We start from the raw sequence: 12,828 nt of genomic DNA, 5'->3' as shown, positions 1-12,828 counted from the left end.
AGCTTCTCCCTCTCAATTTGCAGGGTGAATTCTATCATAATATGATCACTGCCTCCAAAGGGTTCCTTTACCTTAAAGCTCCCTAATCAAATACAGTTCATTACACAACACCCAATCCAGAATTGCCTTTCCAGTAGTGGGCTCAATCACAAGCTGCTCTAAAAAGTTATTTCGAAGGCATTCTACAAATTCTCTCTTGAGATCCAGCACCAACCTGATTTTCCCAATCTACCAGCATATTGAAATCGCCCATTATTATCGTAACATTGCCCTTTTGATATGCCTTTTCTATCTCCTGTTGTAATTTGTAGCCCACATCCTGGCTACTGTTCAGAATCCTGTATAATTCCCATCAGAAAGTTTTCACCTTTGGAGTTTCTTAATTCTACCCACAAGAATTTTACATCTTCTGATCCTATGTCACCTCTTTCTCAGGATTTGATTTCATTTTTTTTTTAAACCAATCGAGCCACCTCATCCCCTCTGCCTCCCTGCCTGTTCTTTCAATACAATATATCCTTGGATGTTAAACTCCCAACTATGATTTTCTTTCAGCCACTACTCAGTGATGCCCACAAAGTCATCCTGCCAATCTCTAACTGCAATACAAGATAATCTACCTTACTCTGTATACTGCATGCATTCAAATATAAAACCTGCAGTCCTGTACTCATCATCCTTTTTGATTTTGTCCCTATGTTACACTGCAACTCATCCCAGTGACTGCAAATGTGCCTTATCATCTGCCTGTCCTTCCTGACAGTCTCACTGCGCATCAACTGCCCCACCCTCATCCCTATCATTCTGGTTCCCACTCCACTGCCAAATTCATTTAAACCCTCCAACAGCTGCAGCAAACCTGCCCACAAGGATATTGGTTCACCTCAGATCCAGGTGCAACCAATCCCTTTTGTAGCGGTCATATCTTCCCCTGAAGAGACCCCAATGATCCAGAAATCCGCAGCCTGCCCCCTGCACCAGTTCCTCAGCCAAGCATTTATCTGCCAAATTATCCTATTCTTACCCTCCTGGTTGGTGCATGACACAGCCAGAAATTACCACTAAAGCATGGTTTCAGATAGCGAGAAAACTAGACCAAACAGAACTACAGGAAGAAAGTTTCCTAATACCAGAGAGTTTCCCCACAATGATTTGATTGAACTTAATTCCTATTTAATTACAAAAAATAACTTTACTCCCAAAAACTTAAGTTCCAATAGGCACGTGAATGAAAGGAAAATGGAGGGCAATGTAGGGAAATGGAGGGAAGGATTAGATTGATCTTAGAGTGGGTTAAAAGATAGGCCCAACATCGTGGGCCAGAGGGCCTGTACTGTGCTGTAACATTCTCTGCTCTATGTTGTAGCTGGCCAGTATCTCACTGACTGCGAGGTGTACACCGCATTAGGCAGATTCCTATCTGATGAAATTACAGACTAATGATTATAGGGAGGATAATAGGTCAGGTTTTTAAAATAACAGTGGTGAGTGTGTGGAACACCCTGTAGGGGTGGTGGTAGAGGCAGATACATTAGGGGTATTTAAGAAACTCTTGGATAGGCACATGGATGACAGAAAAATGGAGGCTATGTAGGGTTAGATTAAAGGTTAAAAGGTCAGCACATCATGGGCCGAAGGGCCTGCACTGTGCTGTAGTTTTCCCATGTTGTATTAAAATGCAGACTTACGATAGCATTTTCATCACATTTGAAGCGTATGGTGGCTGTTTTATTGCGAATTCCATCAGGACATAGGTCTCCATTCTCGTACTGCAGGGTGAGCACTCCAGAATCGTCCCACCGGGGCCCAGCAACCACCTCTCCCAAACTGGTGTACTTGCTGCTGTCCTTCAGGCAGACTGCTGCTCGGAAGGGACAATCCCAGCTGCCTGCAGACAGAGAGAAACTGGTTTAAACAACCTCTGGGAATCAATCCGCAAACTTCAAAATCATTCCATAAACCAGCCCCGACAAAATGCTGGAAGAACCCGGCAGGTTAGGCAGCATCCGCGGTGACAAACAGCTTGTGGTTTTGTTGCTGTTGTAGGACGAGACCATGCATGACATGGGTGTGGGGGGGGGGGGTGGAATTTCTTCAAAGTGGGAATGCCTTGGGGAATTCATGGGACAACATTTGAATGAAGGCAAAAACAGTGTCTATATACAACAGAAGCATGTCTACATACACCTTTTCAATTTTTTCCATTACAGTTAATGCACAAACTACACATGGAATGTGACTTGAAACTAATTCAAGGCATAAACTTTATGGATAAGGAGGATTGCTTACTAGATATCATAGAACAATACAGTACAGAACAGAACAGTCCTAATTCCACAAGACCACTGCCCCCACCCACACATTCCTCAACAGACAGGGATAGGTTAGGTGTTAGATTCTCCTTCCCAGGGTGGAAATGTCAAATATTAGAGAGCACGAATCAGAATCACGTTGAACATCACTAGCATGTCATCAAAATTGTTATTTTGTGGCAGCAGTATAGTACAATATGCAATAAAACCTAGTTACAGGGCAAGAAGGAGAAAGAACAAGATTTAGGAGGCTTTTTAAAATAAAAACAATGGTAGGTGCCAAGAACAGACCAGAGATTCTTTTGAAACAGATATAATCACAACATCTAAGAGGCATTTGGACAGACAGGTATTTGGCAGACACCACATACAGGCAGATGGGGCGAGTTTACATCAGCATCAGGGCTGGCTCAGCCACCATGAGCTGAAAGACCTGTTTAACCCCACTATTCCAAAAAAATATCAAATAATTGTTTGGCATTAGCCCACCAAAGCTCATCCTCCTGCGCACGCACCATTTTGTGGAACCAACGACTTGCAGACATTGATATAGTACTTCTGTTCGACATTTGCTTGCTGATCTATCTCCCAGTTCACGTGGGACTGTGATAGGGAAGAGAGGTCATAGGAGTTTCCATTGCTGTCCCTGAAAGGGAATCAGAATCAGGGTTATTATCGCTGTATATGCAGTGAAATCTGTTTTGCAGGTGCAATCTCTGCAAGGCATACAAATGATTATAAGCTTTAAAATCTAATTGCTCTATCTATAACCTTGTAGTTATGAGGCCATAAAGACATAGGAGCCAAATTAAGCCATTCAGCCCATCAAGTGTGCTCTAATATTTTATCATGGCTAAAATGTTGCCTCCCTCAACCCCATTTCCCTTCCTTCTCTGTTAACCTTAGACATTCTTCCTACTGAAGAACCTACCAATCTCCACTTTAAACGTATTAGACACTAGAATACTACAGCACAGTACAGGCCCTTCGGCCCTCGATATTGTGCCAATCCATATATTCCTTAAAAAAAACATACCAAACCTACACTACCCCGTAACCCTCTATTTTTCTTTCATCCATGTGCCTGTCCAAGAGGCTCTTCAATACCCCTAACGTTTTAGCCTCCACCACCACCCTGGCAAGTCATTCCAGGCACCCACAAGCCTCTGTGTAAAAAAACTTACCCCTGATGTCTCCCCTAAACTTCCCTCCCTTAACTTTGTATATAAGCCCTCTGGTGTTTGCTATTCATGCCCTGGGGAACAGGTACTGGCTATACACCCTATCTAAGCCTCTCAAAACCTTGTAGACCTCTATCAAGTCCCCTCTCATCCAAAGAGAAAGTCCCAGCTCTGCTAACCTTGCCTCATAAGACTTGTTTTCCAATCCAGGCAACATCCTGGTAAATCTCCTCAGCACCCTCTCCATAGCTTCCACATCCTTCCTATAGTGAGGTGACCAGAAATGAACACAATACTCCAAGTGTGGTCTCACCAAAGATTTGTAGAGTTGCAACATGACCTCTCTACTCTTGAACTCAATCCCCCTATTAATGAAGCCTAGCATCCCATAGGCCTTCCTAACTATCCTAACAACCTGTGCAGCGACCCTGAGGGATGTATGGATTTGAACCTCAAGGTCCCTCTGTTCATCCACACTCTTAAGTAACTGACCATTAACCCTGTACTCAGCCTTCTGGTTTGTCCTTCCAAAGTACATCACACTTACCCGAATTGAACTCTATCTGCCACTTTTCTGCCCAACTCCGCATCCTGTTGATATCCTCTTGTAACCTTCGATAACCTACAGCTCCATCCACAACTTCTTCAATCTTCGTGTCGTCCGCAAACTTACTCACCCAGCCTCTTCATCCAGGTCATTTATGAAAATTACAAAGAGCAGGGGTCTCAGGACAGATCATTGCGGCACTCCACTAGTCACCGACCTCCAGGCAAAATACTTTCCTTCCACTACTACCCTCTGCTTTCTTCCTTTAAGCCAATTTTTTTATCCAAACAGCCAAGGTTCCACTGATCCCATGCCTCATGACTTTCTGGATGAGTCTCTCGTGGGGGACCTTGTCATTTGCCTTGCTAAAATCCATGTAGATCACATCTACTGCCCTACCCTCATCAATTTCTTTTGTTACTTCATCAAAAAACTCAATTAGGCTCCTGATGCACGACCTTCCCTTCACAAAGTCATGTTGACTATCCTTGAGTAGACTGTACTTCTCCAAATGCTCATAGATCCTATTCTTAAGAATCATTTCCAACAGTTTGCAGACCACCAACGTAAGACTCACTGGTCTACAGTTCCCAGGATTCGCCCTATTACCTTTTTTAAACAAGGGAACTACATTTGCCATTCTCCAATCCTCCGGCACCTCCCCTGCAGCCAAAGAGGATTCAAAGATCATAGGTACTGCTCCAGCGATCTCTTCTCTCACTTCCCACAGCAACCTGGTGTATATCACATCCGGCCCTGGGGACTTATCAATCTTCATGCTTTTAAGACAATCCAATACTTCTTTCTTAATCTCCACATTGTCCAGCACACAGGCCTGTTCTATTTCAACCTCACCCTGATCAAGGTCCTTTTCACTTGTGAATACTGAAGCAAAGTATTCATTTAGGACTTCTCCAACCTCCTCCGCCTCCAGGCACATATTGCCTTCTTTATCCTTTAGCAGCCCCACCTTTATTCTTGTCATCCTGCTGTTCTTCACATACGCATAGAACGCCTTGGGGTTCTCCTTAATCCTACATGCCAACGCCTTCTCATGCTCCCTTTGAGATCTCCTAAATCCTTTCTTAAGCTCCTTCCTGGCTACCCTATATTTCTCATGAGCTCTTCCTGCTTCCTATATCTAACATATGCTTCCTTCTTCCTCTTGACAAGTTGCCTCACGTGTTTTGTCAGCCACGCTTCCTTTTTCCTACCATTTTTTCCTTGTCTGAGTGGGACAAACCTATCCTGAACCCAGCACAAGTGGTCCCTAAGCTTCCTCCACATTACTTCAGTGCTTTCACCCTTGAACATCTGTTTCCAATTTACTCACTAGTTCCTGCCTCATCCCTTCATAGTTAGCCCTTCCCCAGTTAAGCACGTTCCCATTTTGTCTGTTTTTATCCTTCTCCATAGTTATGCTGAAGCTAAGGGAGTTGTGGTCACTCTCACCAAAATGCTCCCCCACCTGACCAAGTTCATTACTCAGAACTAGATCCAGTATGGCCTCTCCTCTCGTCAGCTGGTCCACATACTGTGTCAGGAAGCCTTCCTGAACACACCTGACAAATTTAGCCCTACCTAACCCCTTTGCAGTCAGGAGGTGCCAGTTCAAAATAAGGGAAGTTGAAATCACCCATAACTACAACCCTGTATTTCCTGCACCATTCTAAAATCTGCCTGCTTATCTGCTCCTCGGTGTCCCGAGGGCTATTTGGGGGCCTATAGACTACTCCCAGTGCAGTGATTGATCCCCTCCTATTTCTGACTTCCACCCACACTAACTCAGTGGACACTCTCTCTGCAGCATCCTCCCTTTCTATAGCCGTGATACTACCCCTGACCAGTAACGTTACTTCCCCCCCCCCCCCCCACCTTTCTACCTCCCATCCTATTCCTTTTAAAACACCTAAACCCCGGTACCTGCATCAGCCAATCCTGCCCTTCTTCCAGCCAAGATTCAGTAACGGCCACAACATCATAGTTCCACATACTGATCCATGCTCTAAGTTCATCCCCTTTATTCCTAATACTCCTAGCATTGAAATAGACACATTTCAACCTCTCCAACTGGCTACATTTATGTTCTGTCCCCTGCCTGTCCTTCCTCACCAACTCAGAAGACATAGCATCTTGCCCTTGTCCTTCCACCCGAATCTCATAGGTACACCCTATGAATTGGCCTCCACCACCTTCTGTGGCAATGAATTTCACAGATTCCCCACCCCTCTAGCTAAAGTTTCTCCACATCTCTGTCCTAAAGGGATGCCTCTCTATTTTGACGCTGTGCCCACTGGCTCTAGAATCCTGCACTGAAACATAGAAACATAGAAAATAGGTGCAGGAGTAGGCCATTTGGCCCTTCGAGCCTGCACCGCCATTCAGTACAATCATGGCTGATCATCCAACTCAGAACCCTACACCTGCCTTCTCTCCATACCCCCGATCCCTTTAGCCACAAGGGTCATATCTAACTCCCTCTTAAATATAGCCAATGAACTGGCCTCAACTGTTTCCTGTGGCAGAGAATTCCACAGATTCACCACTCTCTGTGTGAAGAAGTTTTTCCTCATCTCGGTCCTAAAAGGCTTCCCCTTTATCCTCAAACTGTAACCCCTCGTTCTGGACTTCCCCAACATCGGGAACAATCTTCCTGCATCTAGCCTGTCCAATCCCTTTAGGATTTTATACGTTTCAATCAGATCTCCCCTCAATCTTCTAAATTCCAGAGAGTATAAGCCTAGTCGATCCAGTCCTTCATCATATGAAAGTCCTGCCATCCCAGGAATCAATCTGGTGAACCTTTTTTGTACCCCCTCTATCACAAGAATGTCTTTCCTCAGATTAGGGGACCAAAACTGCACACAATACTCCAGGTGTGGTCTCACCAAGGCCTTGTACAACTGCAGTAGTACCTCCCTGCTCCTGTACTCAAATCCTCTCGCTATAAATGCCAGCATACCATTTGCCTTTTTCACCGCCTGCTGTACCTGCATGCCCACTTTCAATGACTGGTGTATAATGACACCCAGGTCTCGTTGCACCTCCCCTTTTCCTAATTGGCCACCATTCAGATAATAATCTGTTTTCCTGTTTTTGCCACCAAAGTGGATAACTTCACATTTATCCACATTAAATTGCATCTGCCATGAATTTGTCCACTCACCCAACCTATCCAAGTCACTCTGCATCCTCTTAGCATCCCCCTCACAGCTAACACTGCCACCCAGCTTCGTGTCATCTGCAAACTTGGAGATGCTGCATTTAATTCCCTCATCTAAGTCATTAATATATATTGTAAACAACTGGGGTCCCAGCACAGAGCCTTGCGGTACCCTACTAGTCACTGCCTGCCATTCTGAAAAGGTCCCATTTATTCCCACTCTTTGCTTCCTGTCTGCCAACCAATTCTCTATACACATCAATACCATACCCCCAATACCATGTGCTTTAAGTTTGCACACTAATCTCCTGTGTGGGACCTTGTCAAAAGCCTTTTGAAAATCCAAATATACCACATCCACTGGTTCTCCCCTATCCACTCTTACTAGTTACATCCTCAAAAAATTCTGAGATTCGTCAGACATGATTTTCCTTTCACAAATCCATGCTGACTTTGCCCGATGATTTCACCGCTTTCCAAATGTGCTGTTATCACATCTTTGATAACTGACTCTAGCATTTTCCCCACCACCGATGTCAGGCTTACCGGTCTATAATTCCCTGGTTTCTCTCTCCCTCCTTTTTTAAAAATCGGGGTTACATTAGCCACCCTCCAATCCTCAGGAACTAGTCCAGAATCTACAGAGTTTTGAAAAATTATCACTAATGCATCCACTATTTCTTGGACTACTTCCTTAAGCACTCTGGGATGCAGACCATCTGGCCCTGGGGATTTATCTGCCTTCAACCCCTTCAATTTACCTAACACCACTTCCCTACTAACATGTATTTCCCTCAGTTCCTCCATCTCACTGGATCCTCTGTCCCCTACTATTTCCGGAAGATTATTTATGTCCTCCTTAGTGAAGACAGAACCAAAGTAATTGTTCAATTGGTCTGCCATGTCCTTGCCCCCTATAATCAATTCACCTGTTTCTGTCTGTAGGGGACCTACATTTGTCTTAACCAATCTTTTTCTTTTCACATATCTATAAAAGCTTTTACAGTCAGTTTTTATGTTCCCTGCCAGCTTTCTCTCAACCTTTTTTCCCTTTCCTAATTAAGCCCTTTGTCCTCCTCTGCTGGACTCTGAGTTTCTCCCAGTCCTCAGGTGTGCTGCTTTTTCTGGCTAATTTGTATGTTTCTTCTTTGGAATTGATACTATCCCTAATTTCCCTTGTCAGCCACAGGTGCACTACCTTCCCTGGTTTATTCCTTTGCCAAACTGGGATGAACAATTGTTGTAGTTCATCCATGCCATCTTTAAATGCTTGCCATTGCATATCCACCGTCAACCCTTTAAGTATCATTTGCCAGTCTATCTTAGCTAATTCACGTTTCATACATTCAAACTTACTCTTCTTTAAGTTCAGAACCTTTGTTTCTGAATTAACTACATCACTCTCCATCTTAGTGAAGAATTCCACCGTATTATGGTCACTATTAACCAAGGGGCCTCGCACGACAAGATTGCTAACTAACTCATTGCTCAATACCCAGTCCAGAATGGCCTGTTCCCTAGTTGGTTCCTCGACGTGTTGGTTCAGAAAACTATCCCACATACATTCCAAGAAATCCTCTTCCTCAGCGCCCTTACCAATCTGGTTCACCCAATCTATATGTAAATTGAAGTCACCCATTATAACTGCTGTTCCTTTATTGCACACATTTCTAATTTCCTGTTTAATGCCATCTCCGACCTCACTACTACTGTTAGGTGGCCTGTACACAACTCCCACCAGCGTTTTCTGCCCCTTAGTGTTATGCAGCTCTACCCATATCGATTCCACATCCTCCCCGCTAATGTCCTTCCTTTCTATTGCGTTAATCTCCTCTCTAACCAGCAATGCTACCCCACCTCCTTTTCTTTCATGTCTATCTCTCCTGAAAGAAGTATCCACTCCACGTCCACTCTGTGCCTTTCAATATTCGATAGATTTCAATGAGATTCTCCTGTATTCTTCTAAGCTCCAGTGAGTACAGGCCCAGAGCCATCAAACGCTCCTCATATATTAACCCTTTTATTCCCTCAATCATTCGCAGAAACCTCCTCTGGCCCCTCTCCAACGCCAGCACATCTTTTCTTAGATAAGGGGCCCAAAACTGCTCATCATATTCCAAGTGCAGTCTGACCAATGCCTTCCAATGCCTCAGCATTACATCCTTACGTTTATATTCTAGTCCTCGCGAAATAAATGCTAACATTGCATTTGCCTTCTTTATCTCTGACTCAACCTGCAAGTTAACTTTTGCACAAGGACTCCCAAGTCCCTCTGCACCTCTGATTTCTGAATTTGCTCCACGCTGGGAAAATAGTCAATGCTTTTATTCCTTCTACCAAAGTGCATGACCGTACACTTCCCTACACTGTATTCCATCTGCCTAGTTAACGATTTGGCCACTAATATTCCACACATATCAATAAAATCACTACCGAGACATCTTCCTTTAACATCATGTAGTTGTGTATTCCTCAATCTGACCCGGCCCACTTTACTTTCTCCCCACAAGCAGGACCATTCAAGCATATTTTTCAGCTGCCTTGCGTGGGTTGACACAGTGTTCTTGTGTGGGGTACAACAGGTTCCATTTCCAGGAACCGTCCATAAACCAAACAGTTTGCAAGCCAGGAACGTGGCTGCCCAAGGGCCAGACAAGGGCAACATGTAGTTAAATCAGGGCATTTCAGAATCAGAATCGAGTTTGTATTCACTGACACATCGTGGAATTTGTTGTCCTGCAGCAGCAGTACAGTGCAATACATGAAATACTATAAATTGTAAGATATGTATACACATACGTATACACACACAAATAACATCCTTGCTTTTATAGTCTAGCCCTTGAAATAAAAAAATATTATTTATATATTTTAAAATTAACCAAAAAGTGCAAAAAGAGAGCAAAACTAGTGAGATGGTGTCCATGTGTTGGTCCATTGTCCATTCAGAAATCTGAAGGTGGAGGGGTAGATGCTGTTCCTGAAACTCTGAAGGTGAAACTCAAACAGGTTTTTTTTATATACAAGATGCAAAGCTATTGGCATGAACTGAGCTTCCAAATTTGAAAAAGACACCTGCAGCCCTGCAACAGTCAGCAAATTCATCCTATTCCTTGATCACATGTACACCTGTACTCATACCAGCATTTGTTAGCTGGGGAAGATCTGTATTTGTTACACACTTAAATTTCAAATCAAAAATCCCCCAATCTTGGAAAGGCACAATTGCTGATCCAACTGGTCAAGTTTTAAGTCGACACACGAGACTGCACAGATGCTGGAAATCCAGAGCACAACAAAGTGTTGCTGAACAAAACAGGTCAGCAGCATCTATGTGGAAAAACAGTTGATGTTTCGTCAGAACACAGGACACACAGGACAGTTCCTCCAGAATTTTGTGTGTGTTACTCAGGTTTTAGGTAACTGGTTCATTACCCATAATCACTCAAACACTGCTCACATCCACACCTAACCGTTCAGGGTGAAAAGGACCTACCCTGCATGGGAAAGTTGAACTAAAACAGAACTGGGAGTGTGGAGAGAGCGTCCTCCATTCTTCTGACCCACATTCCCACTACAGATGCCCCATCTGAAAACAAATCTGGCAAAGCCCCATTAGTTCAGTCTGCTACAGAGAACTGTCTTGCAGTAGACTTTAAATGGTTTAGACATTTATTAATTTAAAAGTGTAAAATACAACTAAAAGCACTGAAAACACTCCAACATTAAACTAGATGAATAGTTAAGGATAGGTTCAACTTTTGCATCTTATCTCTACAACAATGGATCTGAAAGATAATAAAAAAGTAAATTCCAGAAACACTCAGGTCAGGCCACTTTAGTGGAGAGTGAAAGAGAGTTAATGCTTCATATTAAACACAAGAGACTCTGCAGAAGCTGGAAATCTACAGACACACCCACACACTCACAAAACGTTGGAGAAACTCAGCTGGTCAGGCAGGAAGGGGGAAACAGTCAAAAGTTCAGGCCAAGACCCTTGATCAGGACTGGAAAAGAAGGGGGAAAGAGGCCAGAATAAGGTGGGGGGGGGGGGTAGGAGAAAGAAGTACAAGCTGGCAAGCGATTGGAAAAAATAAGAGCCCATGATATTACAGGAAAGTTACTAGCAAGGACAGAAAATTGGCTGACCAGCAGGAGGCAAAAAGTGGGAATAAAGGGGGTCTTTTCTGGTTGCCTGGTGAAGTTTTACAAGGGCTGGTGTTGGGACTGCTTTTTATGATGCACATCAATGTATGATGGAATTGAGGGCCTCTTATCTAAGAAAGGATGTGCTGGATTTGGAGAGGGTCTAGAGAATGATCCTGAATTAAAGGGTTATGAGGAGCGTTTGATGGCTTTGCGCCTGTACTTGCTGGAATTTAGAAGAATGAGGGGGGTATCATGGACATCTATTGAATATTTAAAGGCCCAGATAGAGTGTACATAGAGAAGATGTTTCCTATAGTGGGGGACAGCCTCAGAATACAAGGATGTCCCTTTGGAACAGAGATGAGTAGGAACTTCTTTAGCCAGTAGGTAATGAATCTGTGGAATTTGCCACAGATAGATCTGGAGGCCGAGTACTCTAAGGGGAAGTTGATAGTTTCTTGACTAGCAAGGGTTTCAAAGATTACGGGAAGAAGGCAAGAGGATGGGGTTGACAGGGACAATAAATCAGCCATGGTGGAATGACAGCGCAGACTTGATGGGCAGACTGGTCTTATTCTGCTTCTGTGTCTTACCTTATGGTCTTATCTAGGTGAGGTGGAAGATTGGTGGGGGAGGGGAGGGGAATGAAGTGAAAAGCTGGGAGGTGATCAGTGGAAGATGTGAAGGGCTGAAAGAGGAACCTGATAGGAGAGAACAGTGGACCATGGAATAAAGGGAAGGAGGAAGGGCACCAGAAGATTGTGATGGGCAGGTGGGGAGAAAGGTAAGAGGGAAGCCAGAAAGGGGAATGGAAAATGAGAGGGGGAGTAGAAAAATTACCAGAAGTTAGAGAAATCCATGTTCATGCCAGCAGATTGGAGGTTACCCAAACAGAGTGGCCTCATCATGACTGCCATGGACTGATATATCAGATTGGGAATGGGAAGCAGAATTAAAATGGGTGGCTGGGAAATCATGCCTTTTGTGGTGGACGGAGCGCCGGTGCTCGATGAATGGCTCCCCAAATCTATGTTGGATCTAACCGATGCAAAGGACGTACCAGGAACATTGGATACAGCAGATGATCCTGAAAGACTTACAGGTGAAGTGTCACCTTGTAATTCTAAGGAAGAGCTTGAAGTTCAAACATTAATTGCATTTCTCTTCCCACAGGTGTATATTTCCAGTATTTTCTGATTTTACTTTAGATTTCCAACATGTACCTCTTTTTTCCATTTTTGGATCCAAGGATCCAGAACTTAAAATTACCTCCAAATATTGTCAGATGCAATGAGGTGGAGGATAAATGCGTGGCTGAGGGATTGGAGCAGGGGGCAGGGATTCAAGTTTTTGGATCATTGGGACCTCTTTTGAAGCAGGCGTGACCTGTACAAAAAGGACGGGTTTCACTTGAATCCTAGGGGGACCAATATCCTGGCAGGGAGATTAGCGAAGGCTACTGAGGTGACTTTAAAC

General features: G+C 43.9%; 1 protein-coding gene across 1 annotated transcript in view; it reads right to left on the bottom strand.

Moving 5' to 3' along the window:
- igf2r (insulin-like growth factor 2 receptor) overlaps window positions 1–12,828 on the bottom strand; it is a 211,139-nt gene that overhangs the window by 61,099 nt on the left and 137,212 nt on the right. Inside the window, exons 30-31 of the mRNA XM_072265972.1 lie at window positions 2,828–2,958; window positions 1,689–1,888 (exon numbers count right to left, since the gene is read on the bottom strand). Coding sequence (XP_072122073.1) covers window positions 1,689–1,888; window positions 2,828–2,958 — 331 coding nt within the window. The remainder of the gene's footprint in view (window positions 1–1,688; window positions 1,889–2,827; window positions 2,959–12,828) is intronic.

Source organism: Mobula birostris, chromosome 8, assembly GCF_030028105.1.
Source record: "Mobula birostris isolate sMobBir1 chromosome 8, sMobBir1.hap1, whole genome shotgun sequence".
In the NCBI taxonomy this organism is placed as follows: Eukaryota; Metazoa; Chordata; class Chondrichthyes; order Myliobatiformes; family Myliobatidae; genus Mobula; species Mobula birostris.
The sequence above is the reverse complement of the archived record's forward strand: the minus strand, read 5'-3'. Positions and strand labels throughout refer to the sequence as shown.